The sequence below is a fragment of the Oncorhynchus kisutch genome, linkage group LG13 (genome assembly GCF_002021735.2).
Source record: "Oncorhynchus kisutch isolate 150728-3 linkage group LG13, Okis_V2, whole genome shotgun sequence".
NCBI lineage: Eukaryota > Metazoa > Chordata > Actinopteri > Salmoniformes > Salmonidae > Oncorhynchus > Oncorhynchus kisutch.
The window spans coordinates 4,703,876-4,730,084 of NC_034186.2; the positions used below are offsets into that span (position 1 = coordinate 4,703,876).

Genomic DNA, 26,209 nt, shown 5'->3' on the forward strand with positions numbered 1-26,209 from the left:
AAAATTGAACCTTTATTTAACTAGGCAAGTCGGGTAGGGGTGTAGCAGACAAAGGAATGTGTTTTCTATCTTGTAACAAACAAGATATTGCAATATTATGTCGTCCAAAACTCCACAAAGCTATTGTATTAATACATAATCATGATAATCAGGCCTATTGTATTAATACATAATCATGATAATCAGGCCTATTGTATTAATACATAATCATGATAATCAGGCCTATTGTATTAATACATAATCATGATAATCAAGCCTATTGTAGTAATACATAATCATGATAATTATCATCCAACAACATCTTCTCTAGAATGATGCCCCGATAAATCTAGTCTATCTACTTCTATAAAAATAAAATAAAAATCTACCTCCAAAAGTGAACAGCAAGTGTTGCTAGAATCTTTTGTAAATTCTAACACAACTGGGATGTATTGTCTTCTCCCAATATACAAATGTAGCATATTTTGAACTTTACACTCACACATACAAACTCCAACCCTGGTTCCTCAAATGATATCCTTCTGAAAAGTCATTACCCATGCCTTAGCTCACCATGCCAAGACATGCCCTGTAATTATTGTAGAGCGACAGTTCAGCCGAATCTCCCTGGAAGAACCGCAGCCTACACTTTCAGTTCCCTTATTACTCAATGTTTGTGTTCCAAAAATGTACCAGGACTCTAGCTCAAACAATATGGCCGCTAGGAGCCAATGAGCTGGGTTTTTCGTGACCAACAGCACCACCATGCGGCAAAACAGGTCAGCTGAACTCGTATCCCTGAGCACATGTGCCAAATTTCATCACACAGAGTCAAACAGATCAAGAGATGTAAACATGTGCATGTTATAGCGCCACCGTGAGGTCGAGCTGAATGTGCTTGCATGTGTTGCGTCTTCAGTGGTTGGAACATGTGTACCAAATTTTGTAACAATTAGAATATCCGTGACTGATTTATATGCATTTATGTGCCAGACCACACCCATGAGAATGCTTATTGGCCAATAGCGTTCATGTTGTTTTAGATACTCGTCTGGAAAATGTTGCGTTGGGAGACATTTTTGTCCATAGATGGCACATATCAAGTTTGGTGCAGATCAGTCATTCGGTGTCAGAAGAGTAGCGTTAAGTGTTTTTCCCCAAAACTAACAAAATAAATGATAAAAGATCCATCATGGCAGACCTTATGGGTCTGTAAATGTAAATGTTTTCCTTGTGAGGAGAAGTGACCTATGTAGTGACAGGGTGAGGGGCGTGATCTTAAAAAATAAAAAAATGCATTTTCAATCGCTTGTTATAGCACCACCGTAGGAGGGCGGTGGCCCATGTTTTTGTTACCATCATGACAAGTTGCACCTTAGGCATTACCTACTCTGTGGAATTTACATTTCAATATTACCTTACAGAAGAATAAGAATAAATCAAATCCAAGTTTATTTGTCACGTGCGCCAAATACCCCACCCACTGTGCTTTGGCAAAGTGGGTGGGGTTATATCCTTCCTGTTTGGCCCTGTCCGGTGGTGTCCTCGGATGGGGCCACAGTGTCTCCTGACCCCTCCTGTCTCAGCCTCCAGTATTTATGCTGCAGTGGTTTATGTGTCGGGGGGCTAGGGTCAGTTTCTTATATCTGGAGTACTTCTCCTGTCCTATTCGGTGTCCTGTGTGAATCTAAGTGTGTGTTCTCTAATTCTCTCGGAGGAGGACCAGAGACCTAGGACCATGCCCCAGGACTACCTAACATGCTGTCCCCAGTCCACCTGGCCGTGCTGCTGCTCCAGTTTCAACTGTTCTGCCTTATTATTATTCGAACATGCTGGTCATTTATGAACATTTGAACATCTTGGCCATGTTCTGTTATAATCTCCACCCGGCACAGCCAGAAGAGGACTGGCCACCCCACATAGCCTGGCTCCTCTCTAGGTTTCTTCCTAGGTTTTGGCCTTTCTAGGGAGTTTTTCCTAGCCGCCGTGCTTCTACACCTGCATTGCTTGTTGTTTGGGGTTTTAGGCTGGGTTTCTGTACAGCACTTTGAGATATCAGCTGATGTACGAAGGGCTATATAAATACATTTGATTTTGATTTGTGTAGTAGACCATACAGTGAAATGCTGAATACAACAGGTGTAGTAGACCTTACAGTGAAATGCTGAATTCAACAGGTGTAGTAGCCCTTACAGTGAAATGCTGAATACAACAGGTGTAGTAGACCTTACAGTGAAATGCTGAATACAACAGGTGTAGGAGACCTTACAGTGAAATGCTGAATACAACAGGTGTAGGTAGACCTTACAGTGAAATGCTGAATACAACAAGTGTAGTAGACCTCACAGTGAAATGCTGAATACAACAGGTGTAGTAGACCTCACAGTGAAATGCTGAATACAACAGGTGTAGTACACCTTACAGTGAAATACTGAATACAACAGGTGTAGGTAGACCTTACAGTGAAATGCTGAATACAACAGGTGTAGTAGACCTTACAGTGAAATGCTGAATACAACAGGTGCAGTAGACCTCACAGTGAAATGCCGAATACAACAGGTGTAGTAGACCTTACAGTGAAATGCCGAATACAACAGGTGTAGTAGACCTTACAGTGAAATGCTGAATACAACAGGTGTAGTAGACCTTACAGTCCCTGATGGTCCAAACCGGATTTAAAAAATGCTGTGTTCTCTTTCTGTTATCAGTTCATGATTTTGGTTCACTCAATAATAACCTGGGCAAAAAAAAATAGACTGACGTTATCAAGACCTTGCATCATGTAGGGGTGGCAGGTAGCCTAGTGGAGAGAGTGTTGGACTGGTAACTGGAAGGTTGCAAGATCGAATCCCCGAGTTGACAAGGTAAAAATCTGTCATTCTGTCCCTGAACAAGGCAGTTAACCCACTGTTCCTAGGCCGTAATTGAAAATAAGAATTTGTTCTTAACTGACAAGTGCCTAGTAAAATAAAAATGTAAAAAAATTAAGGATAAATATTATATATAATAAAAATGGTCCTTCCCTGCTACGGCAGACCGGAGGCTCAAACCCAGCTCACATTCTGAGAACACTTGGTTCTAAAGAATGTATTGTTGAAGACGCAGTCTGTCTCCACATGGAGAATGTTGTTTGTTACTATTGTACAAGTTTGTAGCCAGGATGGTTTTTCCTGTGTGTGAACAGTTTTCACCACACCCTCACATACAGATATTACTGTGGAACAAGGAGTTTTGTTTAGGCATGCCCAGAGAATACCTTCTCATAAGATTCCTCCACCTGTTTGAGTAGTTTCCCAGGGTAAGTCGCTGTGTAAGCTGCTATGGGTGTCAGAGTTCCCCATTCTCTCTCTGCTCCTCCAGTTCGTCCAGGTTTCCACTCAATGGGAACACCATGGCCGTCACTATCTGGACAAGTCGAAAGCCTTCGACAATTTCTCATCTTAAAATATATATTTTTAAACCTAACCTGAATCTTAACCACACTGCTAACCTTGATGCCTTACCCACATCTTAAATTATCTTTGCAACTTGGCCATCTAGTGGGAACAGAACGACCTGCAGTAGTCATGGCGATATGAGCGTTAGGTCAACAACCCATCACTGCCACCTTCTGGTAGAGCGTCAGATGGGACAGGTAACCTTGCTAGAGCGTCAGATGGGACAGGTAACCTTGCTAGAGCGTCAGATGGGACAGGTAACCTTGCTAGAGCGTCAGATGGGACAGGTAACCTTGCTAGAGCGTCAGATGGGACAGGTAACCTTGCTAGAGCGTCAGATGGGACAGGTAACCTTGCTAGAGCGTCAGATGGGACAGGTAACCTTGCTAGAGCGTCAGATGGGACAGGTAACCTTGCTAGAGCGTCAGATGGGACAGGTAACCTTGCTAGAGCGTCAGATGGGACAGGTAACCTTGCTAGAGCGTCAGATGGGACAGGTAACCTTGCTAGAGCGTCAGATGGGACAGGTAACCTTGCTAGAGCGTCAGATGGGACAGGTAACCTTGCTAGAGCGTCAGATGGGACAGGTAACCTTGCTAGTGCGTCAGATGGGACAGGTAACCTTGCTAGAGCGTCAGATGGGACAGGTAACCTTGCTAGAGCGTCAGATGGGACAGGTAACCTTGCTAGAGCGTCAGATGGGACAGGTAACCTTGGTAGAGCATCAGATGGGACAGGTAACCTCACAGGTGATGACCGACTAGTATTTGCAGGTGATGACAAACTAGTCTCGTAGGGGGCCATCCTCCTTCCAAATATTGTATCGTTGGGTGTCATTCTAAAAGCAAAACAGGCATATAGTTTGAAAAGAAAACCTGACTTGTTTTGCATCTGTTCAATTTTATTTGCTTTATATCCGTTTCAATGCAATAATAACAGAACTTGCTGGAACAAGAAGGGCTCCAATGACATGGCTGCTACACAATAAATAGGAAGAACATCCGACTGGAACAGCAGACGGGGGGGGGGGGGGGCAGTGGGGCCTTGGTTGGTTAGCACACCTGAACACAGAGAGATGAACTGGGAAAGGAGTTAAGAGAGGTGATGTTGCCCCCCCCCCCCCCCCCCCCACCACCCCCGTAGATCAGAGATGCATCTCAAAATGGCGTCCTATTCCCTATGGGTCCTGGTCAAAAGTAGTGCGCTATATAAGGAAGAGAGTGCCATGTGGGACACGCCCACAGGGATGAGATAGAGGTGCGCCCTAAACATTGTGATTCATTCCAGTCCAACATAGGAAGATGACAGAACTTACACCTCACTGGCCCCTATCACTCCGGAGACAGAAAGATAATACCATGATGTGTAGACTAGACAGTAACGGGGGGGGGGGCTTTCTGATGACGAACGGACAGGGGCCCGGATGCATCTAGCGTCTTAAAGTAGGAGTACTTTTTTATAGAATTAGATTTATCGGGGCATCATTCTAGAGAAGATGTTGTTGGATGATAATTATCAGGATTATGTATTAATACAATAGGCCTGATTATCATGATTATGTATTAATACAATGGCCTTGTGGAGTTTTGGACAACATAATATTGCAATATCTTGTTTGTTACAAGTAAGAAGGTCTCCCCTCTTATGCATACGATTTACAAGGGAAAAAAAGCACCAAAAAAAACCTCATCCTAAATCAGCTCTACACCGAGACACTTAGAGAATATACACATCCTGATCTCCTGTAGTCACCTATTAAACACACAATACTCACAAGGCCCACTACATACAGCAAGACCACGACAGATCTTCTTCTAAACGTGGAAGGAGTCCCAAATGGCGCCTTGGTTCCCTTTAAAAAAGTGCACTACTTTTGACCAGGGCCCATAGGGAATAGGATCCCATTTGGGACCGATCCAAGCTCTTCAGCCTTAACGACATATTAGAATGAAAAAAAGACTATAGATATTAGGATATACACTGCATATTAATTTTACGAGGTCATCGTCATCCCTATGTTAAATGAACAACAAAACAACGCTAAACTAACTATAATCCAGAACACAATGGTAGTTAACTATACAAGCCCAGCAAGCCAAAAAAAACATGAATCAAATGTAGCACCTTCCTTCCTGACTTCCTGCTGTCGTTAAAACTAGGAAATCAGACAAACAGTAGAACTGGCCAACACAACAATTAAATGCTTTAAGTATGTTTGACTTTAACAACATTTGAGGTTATGAATTAGGCCAGAATTAGGTTGGACTATTGTCAATGTATGCCAAATACAATAGAACTACATATTGATAGTACAGGAAAACTTCATTAACAAAAGGTTTTTTTCTTTCTCTCGGGGACCAACAAAGTACTTGTACATTTATTTACATGAATATAGACTCCTTGAAACACTTCAATGGAAAACGTACCTTACAGAATTGTGTGTTTTACACTCCATTTTTGATTTAACTCCATGGCCATTAATACCTCAGTGTGACAACAGAACAAATGAGAACTACGAAATTCTCAAAAGAACGGAATAATGCCTCCCAAGTAAGTCTATTACAGAAGTTATCCTAAAAAAGGAGATTTGACTGCTTGTGTTCCTAACTCATTTCAACATACAATACCATCTGCCTTTTATCAATGAACAAAAAAAAAGGACATTCACTGGGTACCTCCCTACCTCTCTTGCTGTACCAGAGCTCTGGTCCAGGGCATTAATTCCTTCACTAATTCCTTAGTGGTAGAAACAACACCCTGGACCAGAGCTACCTCAAGTCCAGCTATTTTAAACGTGGTATAAAGAAAGAGTATCTGAGGTTGTTCTCCAGCTAGTTACCCTTCCACAGTCCCTAGTCAAATAAATCCTACAAGCTCTGCACCTCTGTAATATCATCACTGCCTTCCTCCACCTACCAGTTCCCTTTCGACACCTGTATCTTCGTGTAGACAGACACGATACAGACTCGACAACGACCGTCCGCAGAATGCTTTCACTGGCCAAAAGGAAACAACAGTCTTTAGACTAACGCTGTATAAACTTCTCTAGAGCATAACCTGATGGATAAATCGCTATAAAACGGTTTTCCAGATACAGATGAAGTCTAGTTCTGGACACAGATTAAGTCTAGTTCTGGACACAGATTAAGTCTAGTTCTGGACACAGATTAAGTCTAGTTCTGGACACAGATTAAGTCTAGTTCTGGACACAGATTAAGTCTAGTTCTGGACACAGATTAAGTCTAGTTCTGGACACAGATTAAGTCTAGTTCTGGACACAGATTAAGTCTAGTTCTGGACACAGATTAAGTCTAGTTCTGGACACAGATTAAGTCTAGTTCTGGACACAGATTAAGTCTAGTTCTGGACACAGATTAAGTCTAGTTCTGGACACAGATTAAGTCTAGTTCTGGACACAGATTAAGTCTAGTTCTGGACACAGATTAAGTCTAGTTCTGGACACAGATTAAGTCTAGTTCTGGACACAGATTAAGTCTAGTTCTGGACACAGATTAAGTCTAGTTCTGGACACAGATTAAGTCTAGTTCTGGACACAGATTAAGTCTAGTTCTGGAGTAAACAAACACTTTCAAAAAGGTGATTTTCCATTTTTTTTTAAATGCTTTTTTTTAGGCCAGGACTAGACTTAATCCGAGTGTGGGAAACCAATCCTATGTTTTGTGATGTAGTTGTTTTACACTGGCTTGAGAGTGAGAAGGTTATGAGTCTCGCTTTAGTTCCCTTTCTCAGCTGGCTGAGTGTGTACACTCATCCTTGACAGGATGTCCTCAAGCATCCTTGTTGATCGTGATAGCACTGGTATATCCTTCTCTCTTGAACCACGTATCCAATTACTGGATTTAGAATGTTACTCTGTTCCCTGCTGATACATTGTTTCAACAGATTCTCACATAACAATGGTTGACCATTCCAGAAGGAGAGAATGAAATATATAATAACTTCCAGTCACTCACTGAGCCCTTATCTGCCAAATAAATCCAAGACATGAGTGCTACTTTAACATGATGCCAATGAGAACCGTAGAGAGGGAGAGAGAGGGATGGTATTATACAGTATTGTCTCAGAGTCTATTGGGCCCAGCCCTTTGCTCTCTAGGACTGACCCTTGGGTGCCATTTGGGACGCAGATTAGATAGAAGCTTCTAAGCCGCAGTAGATCAGATCAAAGAGCGCAGTTAGTTCCCATTCATCTGCAGGGGACCTTTAGGTATGAGGAGACTCATCCTGCCAGTAGCACTGGCCGCACTCTTAATCACCTCCATCCATCTGTAGAGAGGAGGGAAGGAGAGAGAAACAGAGGGAAAAAGAGGGGGTGGAAAGAGGGAGAGAGCGAGGGAGAGAGCGAGGGAGAGAGCGAGGGAGAGAGCGAGGGAGAGAGCGAGGGAGAGAGCGAGGGAGAGAGCGGACATCAGAGCTATTACAGCCATAGTGTAAACACAAAGCACCACTCCATCTCCGTAACACTGACCTGTTAGCCAAAAACTGCGGCCAAGTTTTACAATTAAAATGCGTCCAAGGAAATGTTCTGGAATCATAATGACGCATTGTTGGAAGGAGTCAAATAATGAATGAAACAGTCACTATACCTCTCGAATGTATACTCGCTCTCCGCCCGGAAGAAATAGACGTGGGACTTGAAGTGCAGTTTGAAGACGTATTCCTTGTGGATGCTGTCTGACTCTCCCGGGCTGCTCACAGTGTAACCTAGCAACGGGAGGCTGGCCAGCGGGAAATCATCCTGAACACAGAACTAGACAGTTGGCTGGGATACCTAAACATCCAGAGAACACCTCAACATAAAACCAACAGAGGAAATTTGGTCTCTGCAAAAGAGTCTGAATTGAGAAGTTTATAAGCATCTAGGCTGCATTTTCAGTACAACAAGCGTGTAAATTGGTTGTGTAAAAAGCCATCCTGCAGTATTAAAAGTCAAGTGTTGTGCCAGGCCAGTACCTGCCGAGTCTTGTAAAACAGACAGAAGTTGGTGAAGACCACCTAGAACTGCTGCCAGCTGTTTTGTGTTATGTTCCGTGTGTGTTCAGGGTTCAGTGTGTGTTCAGGGTTCAGTGTGTGTTCAGGGTTCGGTGTGTGTTCAGGGTTCGGTGTGTGTTCAGGGTTCAGTGTGTGTTCAGGGTTCAGTGTGTGTTCAGGGTTCAGTGTGTGTTCAGGGTTCAGTGTGTGTTCAGGGTTCAGTGTGTGTTCAGGGTTCAGTGTGTGTTCAGGGTTCAGTGTGTGTTCAGGGTTCAGTGTGTGTTCAGGGTTCAGTGTGTGTTCAGGGTTCAGTGTGTGTTCAGGGTTCAGTGTGTGTTCAGAGTGTGTTCAGGGTTCGGTGTGTGTTCAGGGTTCAGTGTGTGTTCAGGGTTCAGTGTGTGTTCAGGGTTCAGTGTGTGTTCAGGGTTCAGTGTGTGTTCAGGGTTCGGTGTGTGTTCAGGTGTGTTCAGGGTTCGGTGTGTGTTCAGGGTGTGTTCAGGGTTCAGTGTGTGTTCAGGGTGTGTTCAGGGTTCAGTGTGTGTTCAGGGTGTGTTCAGGGTTCAGTGTGGGTTCAGTGTGTGTTCAGGGTGTGTTCAGGGTTCAGTGTGTGTTCAGGGTTCAGTGTGTGTTCAGGGTGTATTCAGGGTTCAGTGTGTGTTCAGGGTGTGTTCAGGGTTCAGTGTGTTCAGGGTTCAGTGTGTGTTCAGTGTGTTCAGGGTTCAGTGTGTTCAGGGTTCAGTGTGTGTTCAGTGTGTTCAGGGTTCAGTGTGTGTTCAGGGTTCAGTGTGTGTTCAGGGTGTGTTCAGGGTTCAGTGTGTGTTCAGGGTGTGTTCAGGGTTCAGTGTGTGTTCAGGGTTCAGTGTGTGTTCAGTGTGTGTTCAGGGTTCAGTGTGTGTTCAGGGTGTGTTCAGGGTTCAGTGTGTGTTCAGTGTGTGTTCAGGGTTCAGTGTGTGTTCAGTGTGTGTTCAGGGTTCAGTGTGTGTTCAGGGTTCAGTGTGTGTTCAGGGTGGGTTCAGTGTGTGTTCAGTGTTCGGTGTGTGTTCAGTGTGTGTTCAGGGTTCGGTGTGTGTTAAGGGTTCGGTGTGTGTTCAGGGTTCGGTGTGTGTTCAGGGTTCGGTGTGTGTTCAGTGTATGTTCAGGGTTCGGTGTGTGTTCAGTGTGTGTTCAGGGTTCAGGGTGTGTTCAGTGTTCGGTGTGTGTTCAGTGTTCGGTGTGTGTTCAGGGTTCAGTGTGTGTTCAGGGTTCAGTGTGTGTTCAGGGTTCAGTGTGTGTTCAGTGTGTGTTCAGTGTGTGTTCAGGGTTCGGTGTGTGTTCAGGGTTCGGTGTGTGTTCAGGGTTCGGTGTGTGTTCAGGGTTCGGTGTGTGTTCAGGGTTCGGTGTGTGTTCAGGCTTCGGTGTGTGTTCAGGCTTCGGTGTGTGTTCAGGCTTCAGTGTGTGTTCAGGCTTCAGTGTGTGTTCAGGCTTCAGTGTGTGTTCAGGCTTCAGTGTGTGTTCAGGCTTCAGTGTGTGTTCAGGCTTCAGTGTGTGTTCAGGCTTCAGTGTGTGTTCAGGGTGTGTTCAGGGTTCGGTGTGTGTTCAGTGTTCAGTGTGTGTTCAGTGTTCAGTGTGTGTTCAGTGTTCAGTGTGTGTTCAGGGTTCGGTGTGTGTTCAGGGTTCGGTGTGTGTTCAGGGTTCGGTGTGTGTTCAGGGTTCGGTGTGGGTTCAGTGTGTGTCCAGTGTATGTTCAGGGTTCGGTGTGTGTTCAGTGTATGTTCAGGGTTCGGTGTGTGTTCAGTGTATGTTCAGGGTTCGGTGTGTGTTCAGTGTGTGTTCAGGGTTCGGTGTGTGTTCAGTGTATGTTCAGGGTTCGGTGTGTGTTCAGTGTATGTTCAGGGTTCGGTGTGTGTTCAGTGTATGTTCAGGGTTCGGTGTGTGTTCAGGGTTCGGTGTGTGTTCAGTGTGTTCAGTGTATGTTCAGGGTTCGGTGTGTGTTCAGTGTATGTTCAGGGTACGGAGTGTGTTCAGGGTTCGGAGTGTGGCCAGTACCTGGTGAGTCTTGTAAAAGAACAGACAGAAGTTGGTGAAGACCACCCAGAGCTTCTGCCAGCCGTTGCTGTTCTTGAATTTCCTTAGGAGGTAACCTGAGAGCTGGTTCTGAAGACAGGATCGGAAAGGACAGGACAGTCAGCAGCGTTGAAGAGTAGTGAACTACTTAGTCATAGTTCAAGTCATTTAACAAAACTTTTGCAGTAGCTTGGTGTTAGTTGAACAAAATTCAAATCTAGATTGTGTTTTCAGTAGTCAATGACGTCTTCTTTTACCATGTAGCTAACTACTGGGACTACAGACTTGCCTAATTCTGTTGAAACATACAGTGCCTTCAGAATGTATTCATACCCCTCGACTTAAGAGCTTTACACACCTCGATTGTGCAACATTATCCCATTATTCTTTTCAAAATTCTTAAAAGTTCTGTTAAATTGGTTTTTAATCATTGCTAGACAACCATTTCCAGGTTGCGCCATAGATTTTTACGTATCTTTAAGTCCAAACTGTAACTCAGCGACTCAGGAGCATTCACTGTCTTCTTGGTAAGCAACTCCAGTGTATATTTGACCTTGTGTTTTAGGTCCTGCTGAAAGGTGAATTCGTCTCCCAGTGTCTGGTGGAAAGCAGACAACCAGGTTTTCCTCTAGGATTTTTGCCTGCGCTTAGCTCCATTCAGTTTCTTTTTCATCCTGAAAAACTCCCCAGTTCTTAATGATTACAAGCATACCCATAACATGATGCAGCCATCACTATGCTTAAAAATATGGTGCGTGCTGCTCAGTAAAGTATATATTCAGAACAAAAGGTTTTTGTTTGTTGCCGTTTTACTTTAGTGCCTCTGTACTGGCTTCCTTCTTTTCACTCTGTCAATTAGGTTCGTATTGTGGAGTAACTACAATGTTGATCCATCCTCAGGTTCTCAGCCATTTAAAGGTTTAACGGTTTTTAAAGTCACCATTGACCTCATGATGAAATCCCTAAACGGTTGCCTTCCTCTCTGGTAACCGAGTTAGGAAGGTCGCTTGTATCTTTGTAGTGACTGGGTGTATTGATACACCATCCAAAGTGTAATTATACTGAACAACATAAACCAACATGCATCAATTTCTGAGATTTTACAGAGTTACAATTCATAGGAGGAAATCAGTCAATTGAAATAAATGAGTTAGTCCCCAAGCTATGGATTTCACATGACTGGGAATACAGAAACACATCTGTTGGTCATAGTTACCTCACAAATGGCCTCTGGATCTCATCACAGTATTTCTGCGAATTAAAATTGCCATTGATAAAATGCAATTGTGTTCGTTGTCCGTAACTTACGACTGCCCATACACTAAACACATCGACCACTATGGGGCAACTCTGTTCACAACGTTGACATCAGCAAACCACTCGCCCACACGATGCCATACACGTGGTCTGCGGTTGTGAGGCCGGTTGGACGCACTGCCAAATTCTCAAAAATGACATATTTTTGTAGGCGGCTTATGGTAGAGAAATTAACATTATCTGGCAACAGCTCTGGTGGACATTCCTGCAGTTATCATTCCAATTGCACTCTCCCTCAAAACTTGAGACATCTGTGGCTTTGTGTTGGGTAACAACTGCACATTGTAGAGTGGTCTTTTATTGTCCCCAGCACAAGGTGCACCTGTGTAATGATCATGCTGTTTAATCATCTTATTGATCTGCCACACCTGTCAGGTGGATGGATTATCTTGGCAAAGGAGTAATGTTCACTAACAGCAATGCAAACAAATTTGTGCAATTTGCACAATTTTGTGCATATGGAACATTTCTGGGATCTTTTATTTCAGCTCATGAAACCTGGGACCAAACACTTCACATGTTGTGTTTTATATTTTTGTTAAGTATAATAACTATAAGGGATATTCAATATTAGCTTCTTTTTTTACCCATCTACCAATAGGTTCCCTTCTTTGCAAGGCATTGGAAAAACTCCCTGGTCTTTGTTTGAAATTCACTGCTTCGACAGACAGACCTTACACATAATTGTACGTGTGGGGTACAGAGATGACGTAGTCATTGAAAAATCATGTTAAACGCTATTATTGCACACCGAGTGAGTCTATGCAACTTAGTATGTGACTTGTTAAGCAAATATTTACTCCTGAAATTATTTAGGCTTACCATAACAAAACTTAATAAGACAGTTGAGCTTAAAAAGTAAAAAAAAAACATAATTCCACTTTGACATTATGGGGTATTGTGTGTAGGTCAATGACAAACAACCTCAATTTAATACATCTTTTAATTCAGGCTGTGACAACAAAATGTATAAAAAGTCCAGGGGTGTGAATACCTTCTGAAGGCGCTGGAGTCTGTGTTTAATAGGCTAAATTTCACATTAACCTATGACCCCCAAAGGGATCTGTCCTTGTGATTTGTCGTCTGACATTTCAGATTTTTCATATCATTTTTTTTTTTACACCAAAGTAGTTTAGATATAGTGAACTACTGTTTCAAAGTAACTTTAGTTAAGTAAACTATATTTTTTTTCTTTGGGGTAGCTTAAGTGTAGATTATCTTCTTCCAGTGAGAAGTAATTGAAGCTTGGTAAACAATATTTTCAGAGTAGCTCCCCCAACACTGCAGATCAGTAAACTGTATGTATCATGAAATTCTACCATCAGTTTGGTAATTATTTCTATCATGGCTCAACTATAGTGCCTGATTCTTCCATGGTTCTAGTCTGGTGCATGGTTCTACCATGGTTCTAGTCTGGTACCTGGTTCCAGAATGGCTATAGTTTGTTATCTGGTTCTAGTATGATTCCAGTCTTGCACCTGGTACTACCATTGCTCTAGTCTGGTACCTGGTTTTACCCTGGTTCTGGTATGTTTCTAGTCTGGTACCCGGTTCTACCATGTTCTAGTCTGGCACGTACCCGGTTCCAGTCTAGTCTGGCACGTACCCGGTTCTAGTCTGGCACGTACCCGGTTCTAGTCTGGCACGTACCCGGTTCTAGTCTGGCACGTACCCGGTTCTAGTCTGGCACGTACCCAGTTCTAGTCTGGCACGTACCCAGTTCTAGTCTGGCACGTACCCAGTTCTAGTCTGGTTCTAGACTTGTACCTGGCTCTACCATGGTTCTAGTCTGGTACCTGGTTATATCATGGTTCCACCATGGTTCTAGTCTGGTACCTGGTTATATCATGGTTCCACCATGGTTCTAGTCTGGTACCTGGTTATATCATGGTTCCAGTCTGGTACCTGGTTATATCATGGTTCCACCATGGTTCTAGTCTGGTACCTGGTTATATCATGGTTCCACCATGGTTCTAGTCTGGTACCTGGTTATATCATGGTTCCAGTCTGGTACCTGGTTATATCATGGTTCCACCATGGTTCTAGTCTTGTACCTGGTTCTTCCACTGTTCTAGTAAGTGTCTTGTCTGGTATCTGGTTCTAGTTTGGTTCCGGTATGGTACCTGGTTCTACCATAGTTCTAGTCTGGTACCTAGTTCAAGTACGGTTGTAGTCTTGTACCTGGTTCTATCATTGATCTAGTTTGGTATGGTTCCAGTCTGGTACAGTTGTAATATGGTACCTGGTTCTACCATTGTTCTAGCATGGTTGCAGTATGGTACCTGGTTCTAGCTTGGTTCTAGTCTGGTACCTGGTTCTAGCTTGGTACCTTGTTCTACCATGGTTCTAGTCTGGTACGTACCTGGTCCTAGCATGGTTCTAGTCTGATACCTGGTTCAGGTATGGTTGTAGTCTGGTATCTGGTTCTATCATTGTTCTGGTATGGTTCCAGTCTGGTACCTGGCTCTACCATGGTTCTAGTCTGGTGCCTGGTTCTAGTCTGGTACCGGCTTCTCATCTGGTTCTAGTCTGGGTCTAGTCTGGTACTTGGTTCTAAAATGGCACCTGGTTCTAGTCTGGTACATCGTTCTACCATGGTTCTAGTCTGGTGCCTGGTTCTAGTCTGGTACCTGGTTCTACCATGGTTCTAGTCTGGTACCTGGTTCTAGTCTGGTACCTGGTTCTACCACGGTTCTAGTCTGGTACCTGGTCCTAATCTGGTACCTAGTTCTAGAATCGTTCTAGTCTGGTACCTGGTTCTAGTCTGGTACCTGGTTCTAGAATGGTACCTGGTTCTAGAATCGTTCTAGTCTGGTACCTGGTTCTACCATGGTTCTAGTCTGGTACCTGCTTCCAGTCTGGTTATAGTCTGGTACCTGCTTCTAGTCTGGTTCCTGCTTCTACCACAGTTCTAGTCTGGTAACTAGTTCTACCATGGTTCTAGTCTGGTAACTAGTTCTACCATGGTTCTAGTCTGGTACCTAGTTCTACCATGGTTCTAGTCTGGTACCTAGTTCTACCATGGTTCTAGTCTGGTACCTGGTTCTACCATGGTTCTAGTCTGGTACCTGCTTCCAGTCTGGTTCCTGCTTCTACCATGGTTCTAGTCTGGTTCCTGCTTCTACCATGGTTCTAGTCTGGTACCTAGTTCTACCATGGTTCTAGTCTGGTACCTAGTTCTACCATGGTTCTAGTCTGGTACCTAGTTCTAGAATGGTACCTGCTTCTAGTATGGCACCTCATTGTGGTTCTAGTCTGGTACCTGGTTCTAGCTTGGCTCCTGGTTGTACCATGGTTCTAGTCTGGTACCTGGTTGTACCATGGTTCTAGTCTGGTACCTGGTTCTACCATGGTTCCAGGCTGGTGTATGGTTCTAGTGTGGTACCTGCTTCCACTCTGGTTCTAGTGTGGTACCTGCTTCTACCATGGTTCCAGGCTGGTGTATGGTTCTAGTGTGGTACCTGCTTCCAGTCTGGTTCCAGTCTGGTACCTGGTTCTACCATGGTTCTAGTCTGGTACCTGGTTCTAGTATGGTGTATGATTCTAGTCTGGTACCTGCTTCTAGTATGGTACCTAGTTCTACCATGGTTCTAGTCTGGTACCTGGTCTAGCATGGTTCTAGTCTGGTACCTGCTTCTAGTCTGGTACCTACTTCTACCATGGTTCTCGTCTGGTACCCGGTTCTACCATGGTTCTAGTCTGGTACCTGGTTCTACCACGGTACCTGGTTCTAGTCTGGTACTGGGTTCTAACATGGTTCAAGTATGGTTCTAGTCTGGTACCTGGTTCTACAGTCTGGAACCTGGTTCTGCTAGTGTGGTACCTGGTTCATGCGCAGATAATCAGTGAGTGAGAGGTTCTGGTTGCGGTACCAGCAGACGTGTGTGATGGTGTTGGGTCTCTGGCCCTGACCCAGCAGGTAACGAGGAGGGAGCTCTGGAGACACGGCTGGGGAACAGAACACTGGGGGGGGCAGAGACAGAGAGGAAAGGACAGAGACAGAGAGGAAAGGACAGAGAAAGAGGGCAAGTAGAGAGAGGGAGAGAAAGAAAGAGGGGCAGAAAGCAGAAAGGACAGAGAGAAAGAAAGAGGTGTGGATAAAGGAGGAAGGACAGAGAGAAAGAAAGAGGTGTGGATAAAGGAGGAAAGCAACATAGGATGAGTTGGCAGGTTTACATTCAGTGACAGAAACAAAACAGTAGATTAGAAAGTCCTTCAGCCAGGGCTGTGGAGGGGAGGAGTTAGTTAAAGACGGAACAAGATTGGACATAGATAAAGAACACATGCTTCTGATTGGAGTGTTTTCCACAAAGACAAGACTTCAGTGCAAGGAAGTGATGAAACAGTGAAACACTGAAATGAAACAGAAAAGATCAGAGGAGAGAGATGAATCATGGGAGAGAGAGTGGAGCAGGGAGGTGCAGGAGAATGACTATGGGGTGAGGAGATGAGGACAGGCCGTGTATCCACTGCTCTGTGTGTCCAATGAAAGCTTCCACGCCCAAACGGCCAGCCACGCCCAAACGGCCAGCCACGCCCAAACGGCCAGCCACGCCCAAATGGCCAGCCACGCCCCAAACGGCCAGCCACGCCCAAAACAAGCGAAATGCCCTTTTATGCTCGCTTCGAGGAATAGAGCGCTGTTCCTCCGTGAAGCACCTGTTTTTCCAGATGACTGCGTGATTTTGCTCTCCTTGGCCGACGTGACAATTTTTTAAACAGGTTAAGAATCACAAGGCCCACCGGGCCAGACAGAATACCAGGGCTCATACTCAAAGCATGCAAAGACCAGCTCGGCCAGTTTCTTCACTGTAATGCAAACATATTTCAAGCTGACCACCATTGTCCCTGTTCCAAAGAACTCCAAGGTAACCTGCCTAAATGACTATCATCCTGCAGCACTCACATCTGTAATTAGGATGTGCTTTGAAAAGGCTGGTCATGTCTCCCTTCAACACCATCATTCAAGACACCCTGGACCCAGTTCACATACCACACCAACACATCCAAATCCACAGATTTCACGTCACACCGCCCTCTCCCACCCGGACAAGAGGGGGAATAACTACAGCGTTCAACACTTTAGTCCCCTCCAAGCTCACCACCTAGCTAAGGACCCTGGAACTGAACCCCTCCCTCTGCAACTGGATCCTGGACTTCCTGAGGTGGTAAGGGTAGACAACCACACCTCCGCAACGCTGACCCTAACCACGGGGGCCCCTCAGGGGTGTGGCCTTAACCCCCTGCTGTACTCCCCCATTCACCCACGAATGCGTGGCCACGCACAACTTCAACACCATTATCAAGTTGGCTGACGACACGAAGGTGGTAGGCCTGATGGACAGCTCTACAGGGAGGAGGTCAGTGACCTGGCAGTGTGGTGACGGGACAGCAACCTCTCCCTAAACATCAGTAGGAACAAGGAGCTGATCGTGTATTACAGGAGAAAGAGAAAAGAGCAAGCCACCATCCATTGTAGTGGAGCGGGTTGAGAGCTTCAAGTTCCTTGGCGTCCACATCACTAAGGACCTAACATGGTCCAAACACACACACACGAAGAAGGGGCACGGCTTTTCATACAGGTTGACTTTTTACACCACATCCGGTCCATTTTTATGTACAGTACCAGTCAAAGGTTTGGACACACCTACTCATTCAAAAGCTTTTCCTTTATTTGTTGTATTTAAAAGAAATCTAAAATAATTCTACATTGTAGAATAATAGTGAAGACATCAAAACTAATGAAATAACACATACGGAATCATGTAGTAACCATAAAACTGTTAAATCAAAATGCGTTTTATGTTTGAGATTCTTCAAAGCAGCCACCCTTTTCCTTGATGACAGCTATACATCCACATTGATCTGGTACTGGTACTTCCTGTATATAGCTCCACATTGATCTGGTGCTTCCTGTATGTAGCTCCACATTGATCTGGTACTGGTACTTCCTGTATATAATTCCATATTGATCTGGTACTCCCTTGTATATAGCTCCACATTGATCTGGTACTGGTACTCCCTGTATGTAGCTCCACATTGATCTGGTACTTCCTGTATATAGCTCCATATTGATCTGGTACTGGCACTCCCTGTATATAGCTCCACATTGATCTGGTACTGGTACTCCCTGTATATAGCTTCACATTGATCTGGTACTCCCTGTATATAGCTCCACATTGACTTGGTACTGGTACTCCCTGTATATAGCTCCACAATGACCTGGTAATGGTACTCCCTGTATATAGCTCCACATTGATCTGGTACTGGTACTTCCTGTATATAATTCCATATTGATCTGGTACTCCCTTGTATATAGCGCCACATTGATCTGGTACTTCCTGTATATAGCTTCACATTGATCTGGTACTCCCTGTATATAGCTCCACATTGATCTGGTACTTCCTGTATATAGCTCCACATTGATCTGGTAGTCCCTGTATATAGCTTCACATCGATCTGGTACTGGTACTCCCTGTATATAGCTTCACATTGATCTGATACTTCCTGTATATAGCTTCACATTGATCTGGTACTGGTACTCCCTGTATATAGCTCCATATTGATCTGATACTGGTACTTCCTGTATGTAGCTCCACATTGATCTGATACTTCCTGTATATAGCTCAACATTGATCTGGTACTGGTACTTCCTGTATGTAGCTCCATTCTTGTATATTTCATTTTATTCCTCGTGTTACTATTATAATTCTTAACTTTTTAACTCTGCATTGTTGGGAAGGGCTCATAAGTAAGCATTTCACGGTAAAGTCATCATCCGTTGACCAATAACATTTGATTTGTATGTGTGTCGCCAGACAATAACCGAAAGGTCGCTAAGACGAATCACAGACAAGGTGAAACAGATGTCGATGTGCCCTTGAGCAAGGCACCTAATCTTAATTGGTCCAGGGTCACCGTTGATAACTCTCCGAGGTAATGCTAAAAACTAATATCCAATTCACACATGTAGTAACACACTTGTACATGTGTGAAATAGGACAATTATAAGCACTCACAAAATAGTGTGTGTGTCTGTGGCTCTACGGAACAGGCCTCTCTCTCTGTCTTGTGTCTGTGGCTCTACGGGGGACAGGCCTCTCCGTGTTGTGTCTGTGGCTCTACGGGGGACAGGCCTCTCTCTGTTGTGTCTGTGGCTCTACGGGGGACAGGCCTCCCTCTGTTGTGTCTGTGGCTCTACGGGGGACAGGCCTCTCTCTCTGTGTTGTGTCTGTGGCTCTACGGGGGACAGGCCTTTCTGTTGCGTCTGTGGCTCTACGGGGGACAGGCCCCTCTCTGTTGTGTCTGGCTCTACGGGGGACAGGCCTCTCTCTGTTGTGTCTGTGGCTCTACGGGGGAGAGGCCTCTCTGTTGTGTCTGTGGCTCTACGGGACAGGCCTCCCTCTGTGTTGTGTCTGTGGCTCTACGGGGGACAGGCCTCTCCGTGTTGTGTCTGTGTCTCTACGGGGGACAGGCCTCTCTCTCTCTGTGTTGTGTCTGTGGCTCTACGGGGGGCAGGCCTCTCTCTCTCTGTGTTGTGTCTGTGGCTCTACGGGGGGCAGGCCTCTCTCTCTCTGTGTTGTGTCTGTGGCTCTACGGGGGGCAGGCCTCTCTCTCTGTGTTGTGTCTGTGGCTCTACGGGGGACAGGCCTCTCTCTCTGTGTTGTGTCTGTGGCTCTACGGGGGGCAGGCCTCTCTCTCTGTGTTGTGTCTGTGGCTCTACGGGGGACAGGCCTCTCTCTCTGTGTTGTGTCTGTGGCTCTACGGGGGACAGGCCTCTCTCTGTTGTGTCTGTGGCTCTACGGGGGACAGGCCTCTCTCTCTGTGTTGTGTCTGTGGCTCTACGGGGGACAGGCCTCTCTCTGTTGTGTCTGTGGCTCTACGGGGGAGAGGCCTCTCTGTTATGTCTGTGGCTCTACGGGGGACAGGCCTCTCTCTCTGTTATGTCTGTGGCTCTACGGGGGACAGGCCTCTCTCTGTGTTGTGTCTGTGGCTCTACGGGGGACAGGCCTCTCTCTGTGTTGTGTCTGTGGCTCTACGGGGGACAGGCCTCCCTCTGTGTTGTGTCTCTACGGGGGACAGGCCTCTCTCTGTGTTGTGTCTGTGGCTCTATGGGGGACAGGCCACTCTCTCTGTTGTGTCTGTGGCTCTACGGGACAAGCCTCTCTGTGTTGTCTGTGGCTCTACGGGACAAGCCTCTCTGTGTTGTCTGTGGCTCTACGGGGGACAGGCATCTGTTGTGTCTGTGGCTCTACGGGGGGCAGGCCTCTCTCTCTGTGTTGTGTCTGTGGCTCTACGGGGGACAGGCCTCTCTCTCTGTGTTGTGTCTGTGGCTCTACGGGGGACAGGCCTCTCTCTCTGTGTTGTGTCTGTGGCTCTACGGGGGACAGGCCTCTCTCTCTGTGTTGTGTCTGTGGCTCTACGGGGGACAGGCCTCTCTCTGTTGTGTCTGTGGCTCTACGGGGGACAGGCCTCTCTCTGTTGTGTCTGTGGCTCTACGGGGGAGAGGCCTCTCTGTTGTGTCTGTGGCTCTACGGGGGACAGGCCTCCCTCTGTGTTGTGTCTGTGTCTCTACGGGGGACAGGCCTCTCTCTGTTGTGTCTGTGGCTCTACGGGGGACAGGCCTCTCTCTGTTGTGTCTGTGGCTCTACGGGGGACAGGCCTCCCTCTGTGTTGTGTCTGTGTCTCTACGGGGGAGAGGCCTCTCTGTTATGTCTGTGGCTCTACGGGGGACAGGCCTCTCTCTCTGTGTTGTGTCTGTGGCTCTACGCGGGACAGGCCTCTCTCTCTGTGTTGTGTCTGTGGCTCTACGGGGGACAGGCCTCTCTCTCTCTGTGTTGTGTCTGTGGCTCTACGGGGGACAGGCCTCTCTCTCTCTGTGTTGTGTCTGTGGCTCTACGGGGGACAGGCCTCTCTCTCTCTGTGTTGTGTCTGTGGCTCTACGGGGGACAGGCCTCTCTCTCTCTGTGTTGTGTCTGTGGCTCTACGGGGGACAGGCCTCTCTCTCTGTGTTGTGTCTGTGGCTCTACGGGGGACAGGCCTCTCTGTGTTGTGTCTGTGGCTCTACGGGGGACAGGCCTCTCTCTGTTGTGTCTGTAGCTCTACGGGGGACAGGCCTCTCTCTGTTGTGTCTGTGGCTCTACGGGGGACAGGCCTCTCTCTGTTGTGTCTGTGGCTCTACGGGGGACAGGCCTCTCTCTGTTGTGTCTGTGGCTCTACGGGACAAGCCTCTCTGTGTTGTCTGTGGCTCTACGGGGGACAGGCCTCTCTCTCTGTGTTGTGTCTGTGGCTCTACGGGGGACAGGCCTCTCTCTGTTGTGTCTGTAGCTCTACGGGGGACAGGCCTCTCTCTGTTGTGTCTGTGGCTCTACGGGGGACAGGCCTCTCTCTGTTGTGTCTGTGGCTCTACGGGGGACAGGCCTCTCTCTGTTGTGTCTGTGGCTCTACGGGACAAGCCTCTCTGTGTTGTCTGTGGCTCTACGGGACAAGCCTCTCTGTGTTGTCTGTGGCTCTACGGGGGACAGGCATCTGTTGTGTCTGTGGCTCTACGGGGGGCAGGCCTCTCTCTCTGTGTTGTGTCTGTGGCTCTACGGGGGACAGGCCTCTCTCTCTGTGTTGTGTCTGTGGCTCTACGGGGGACAGGCCTCTCTCTCTGTGTTGTGTCTGTGGCTCTACGAGGGACAGGCCTCTCTCTGTTGTGTCTGTGGCTCTACGGGGGACAGGCCTCTCTCTGTTGTGTCTGGCTCTACGGGGGACAGGCCTCTCTCTGTTGTGTCTGGCTCTACGGGGGACAGGCCTCTCTCTGTTGTGTCTGTGGCTCTACGGGGGACAGGCCTCTCTGTTGTGTCTGTGGCTCTACGGGGGACAGGCCTCCCTCTGTGTTGTGTCTGTGTCTCTACGGGGGACAGGCCTCTCTCTAGGTTGTGTCTGTGTCTCTACGGGGGACAGGCCTCTCTCTCTGTGTTGTGTCTGTGGCTCTACGGGGGACAGGCCTCTCTCTCTGTGTTGTGTCTGTGGCTCTACGGGGGACAGGCCTCTCTCTCTGTGTTGTGTCTGTGGCTCTACGGGGGACAGGCCTCTCTCTCTGTGTTGTGTCTGTGGCTCTACGGGGGACAGGCCTCTCTCTCTGTGTTGTGTCTGTGGCTCTACGGGGGACAGGCCTCTGTTGTGTCTGTAGCTCTACGGGGGACAGGCCTCTCTCTGTTGTGTCTGTGGCTCTACGGGGGACAGGCCTCTCTCTGTTGTGTCTGTGGCTCTACGGGGGACAGGCCTCTCTCTGTTGTGTCTGTGGCTCTACGGGGGACAGGCCTCTCCGTGTTGTGTCTGTGTCTCTACGGGGGACAGGCCTCTCTCTGTTGTGTCTGTGGCTCTACGGGGGAGAGGCCTCTCTCTGTTGTGTCTGTGGCAGACAGTATGCATCCTGCATCGGACTATACAGTCATCAGAGAACTCACAAGCAGTGTTGGAAGTCATCGGATGAGGTGTGTGTGTGTGTGTCTCTCTCTGTGTGTAGTCTCTACCTCCACAGCCAGGCTGTGATCTGACATGGACACGCTGGTGTTGCGATGCCAGCAGACATGCATGGTGCTGTTGGCACGGTGATGGGTCTGCTTATCCAGAGAGTTACGGGACGACGACATGTCATCCTCTGACTCCTGATCCAGAGAAACCTCATCCGACGACCCTGAGGAAGGAGGGGAGGGGCAGGGAGGAGGGGGAGGGGTTAGCTACATCTAAAGGGAGGGGTTACAGTACATTTGTAGTAAAGTCTACCCAATAGGAGCACCATCTGGCTCCAACAGTCAACGCTTCCTACTCACTCACCTCAGACGACTGCTCGAGCCTGGAAGACCACTTAACATCTTGTCTGTTTTTAAGATTCAGATGCACCAGAAAATCCACTGACATAAGAATACAACACATATAGCGATGGTTCCACAACATCCAGCCCAAGAGGCTAGATGGTTCCACAACATCCAGCCCAAGAGGCTAGATGGTTCCACAACATCCAGCCCAAGAGGCTAGATGGTTCCACAACATCCAGCCCAAGAGGCTAGATGGTTCCACAACATCCAGCCCAAGAGGCTAGATGGTTCCACAACATCCAGCCCAAGAGGCTAGATGGTTCCACAACATCCAGCCCAAGAGGCTAGATGGTTCCACAACAAAAGGGGAAAAGACCATATAAAATCATCATCACTATAAAAATAAAGAGGGATTTAAATGCTGTAGGCTACAGCCAGGTGCACAAGTAGTAAAGATCCTAACTATACACTATGGAGCGGGGTAATGCTGGGGTCGCCACAGGGCAGGGTAATGCTGGGGGTCGCCACAGGGCGGGGTAATGCTGGGGGTCGCCACAGGGCGGGGTAATGCTGGGGGTCGCCACAGGGCGGGGTAATGCTGGGGGTCGTCACAGGGCGGGGTAATGCTGGGGGTCGTCACAGGGCGGGGTAATGCTGGGATCACAACGGTGCGGGTAATGCTAAGATTGCTAGAGAGAGGGGTAATTCTGTCTTACTGTTGGAGCGATCACAGAGAGGGGTAATTCTGTCTTACTGTTGGAGCGATCACAGAGAGGGGTAATTCTGTCTTACTGTTGGAGCGATCACAGAGAGGGGTAATTCTGTCTTACTGTTGGAGCGATCACAGAGAGGGGTAATTCTGTCTTACTGTTGGAGTGATGACAGAGAGGTAATTCTGTCTTACTGTTGGAGCGATCACAGAGAGGTAATTCTGTCTTACTGTTGGAGCGATCACAGAGAGGGGTAATTCTGTCTTACTGTTGGAGCGATCACAGAGGGGTAATTCTGTCTTACTGTTGGAGCGATCACAGAGGGGTAATTCTGTCTTACTGTTGGAGCGATCACAGAGAGGGGTAATTCTGTCTTACTGTTGGAGCGATCACAGAGAGGGGTAATTCTGTCTTACTGTTGGAGCGATCACAGAGAGGGGTAATTCTGTCTTACTGTTGGAGCGATGACAGAGAGGGGTAATTCTGTCTTACTGTTGGAGCGATCACAGAGAGGGGTAATTCTGTCTTACTGTTGGAGCGATCACAGAGAGGGGTAATTCTGTCTTACTGTTGGAGCGATCACAGAGAGGGGTAATTCTGTCTTACTGTTGGAGCGATCACAGAGAGGGGTAATTCTGTCTTACTGTTGGAGCGATCACAGAGAGGGGTAATTCTGTCTTACTGTTGGAGCGATCACAGAGAGGGGTAATTCTGTCTTACTGTTGGAGCGATCACACAGCCCTGGGTCCAGGAACAGGTCCGATTTCTCCTGAGATTTCTTGGTCATCTCTATTGCCATGTTGAGATCCTCTATCCATTTCCCCATCTCCACCTTCGAGCTACAATCACATCCACACAGGGAGGCGAAACAGATCAGCTGAGGAAGTGAGCAGGATGGGTTTACGACTCAGGACTTTAACCAACCGGTTCACTATTAAAATGAAGATTTGCATTTGTCTTTAGATTAAAAACCATAACTGTTCTGTGACTGAGTGTGACTGAGTGTGTGAAACTCCTGTGTGTTTACCTGGCTGCCACCACAATGGTCCTCTGGGCAGAGTAGATGGTGAAGCAGTGAGGAACAGACCACTCATTCTCACTCTCTTCCACCTAAGGATGGAAGGGAAGGGGGGGGGGACACAGTAAGATGGTTGATCAGCAAAAGATACGTTGGCCTTTGGCCACAACCACATGCTCTCATGGGATTGGACAAGAGCAGCAGGGGAACTGGAGGTAAAACAGATCAAAGGAAGGCCTGCCAAAAGCCTCTCGGACTGGGGGGGGGGGGGTAATCTACTGCACATCCGTCTGGCCCGGGGGGGAGGGTAATCTACTGCACATCCGTCTGGCCCGGGGGGGGGTGTAATCTACTGCACATTCGTCTGGCCTGGGGGGGGTGTAATCTACTGCACATCCATCTGGCCTGGGGGGGGTGTAATCTACTGCACATCCATCTGGCCTGGGGGGGGTGTAATCTACTGCACATCCATCTGGCCTGGGGGGGTGTAATCTACTGCACATCCATCTGGCCTGGGGGCGGGTATCTACTGACAGGCAGTTAAACCCACTGTTCAGTAGAATTTGTTCTCAACTGACTTGCCTAGTTAAATAAAGTTTAAATAAATAAATACATTCTAAACACAGCTTCTTTCTCCCTTTAGCAGCCATTCACAGACGTCTCGTCAGAGCCCACATCTAAGCGTTGTTTTGTCTACACCAGTACGGGAGGGGGAGCAGGGCCGCGTGCCCTAACAGAACCCAGAGTACTCACCGGGGCCTCCAAAACTATGAGCTGCATCACAAATAGAGAAGCAGAGACGCAGGTTAGACCAAAGCAGGGGACCTCGAGGTAGTCTCACTGACAAACAAACTGGACCTCTGTCAAACCCCCACCCTGACCTCCCAACTTCCCCCCCCCCCCAACTCAACACAGTGCTACTCTTTTTTTTGTAGAATGCAATGGAAACACCTCACACATCTCCCTGATCTGGTGTTAGATTCCACCCCCCCCCCCCCCCCCCCCTTAGCAGTGACTTATCTCCCTCAGTTTCCTTCTGTCTGACACCCGAGACAAACTGAACAGCCAGCTGAGGAAAGATGATATTAAACATTTCAGTAACTTTGGGGCTCAATTCAATCCGTAGCGTAGAAGATCTGCGTTGTAGCACGGGTCATTACCCGATGGAGCCAACATATTCAGCAGTCTCCGCGAATGCAGTCTCCGCGAATGCAGTCTCCGCGAATGCAGTCTCCGCGAATGCAGTCTCCGCGAATGCGGTCTCCGCGAATGCAGTCTCCGCGAATGCAGTCTCCGCGAATGCGGTAACATTGCCTTTTTTTTTTTTTTTTTTAGCGTAAATCGTGCTAGAAAGCAGATCTTCTGCACTACGGATTGAATCGAGTTCTCACAGTGGCCCATGAAGGTGATGTTTTCTGAAATGTCCATTTTGTCGTCATGGGGACGACTTGCTGAATCAAGACAGTTGCACAAAAACATGAGTAATAATTCAATCCAAAATAGGAAGGAAACAGTCATTCACAATACGGATGCTAATTATTAGGTTTCCAGAAAACTCAGTTGAAAGATTTCCAGAATCAGGATGGAAAGTAATTATACAACTAAGATTTCTGAATTTTGCAACCCTAGTATGTATTTTATTAGCAGCAGGATACCCACAGCTAGGTCAGGTTACCCACAGCTAGGTCAGGATACCCACAGCTAGGTCAGGATACCCACAGCTAGGTCAGGATACCCACAGCTAGGTCAGGATACCCACAGCTAGGTCAAGATACCCACAGCTAGGTCAAGATACCCACAGCTAGGTCAAGATACCCACAGCTAGGTCAAGATACCCACAGCTAGGTCAAGATACCCACAGCTAGGTCAAGATACCCACAGCTAGGTCAAGATACCCACAGCTAGGTCA

The 26,209-nt window shown here is 47.1% G+C and overlaps 1 protein-coding gene across 5 annotated transcripts in view; it reads right to left on the reverse strand.

Annotated features, from left to right (window-relative positions):
- Positions 1-4,296: 4,296 nt before the first annotated feature.
- farp2 (FERM, RhoGEF and pleckstrin domain protein 2) overlaps positions 4,297-26,209 on the reverse strand; it is an 89,932-nt gene continuing 68,019 nt past the window's right edge. For 2 of the 5 annotated variants that reach the window (XM_031838206.1, XM_031785429.1), the window contains exons 22-27: positions 24,310-24,392; positions 24,003-24,121; positions 22,288-22,451; positions 10,433-10,540; positions 8,023-8,174; positions 5,753-7,702 (exon numbers count right to left, since the gene is read on the reverse strand). In XM_031838206.1, coding sequence (XP_031694066.1) covers positions 7,612-7,702; positions 8,023-8,174; positions 10,433-10,540; positions 22,288-22,451; positions 24,003-24,121; positions 24,310-24,392 — 717 coding nt within the window. In that variant the 3' untranslated portion in view covers positions 5,753-7,611. Of the gene's footprint in view, positions 7,703-8,022; positions 8,175-10,432; positions 10,541-15,590; positions 15,731-22,287; positions 22,452-24,002; positions 24,122-24,309; positions 24,393-26,209 lie in introns of those variants that run through there. The other 3 variants (XM_031838205.1, XM_031838204.1, XM_031785428.1) reach the window with 3 other exon arrangements.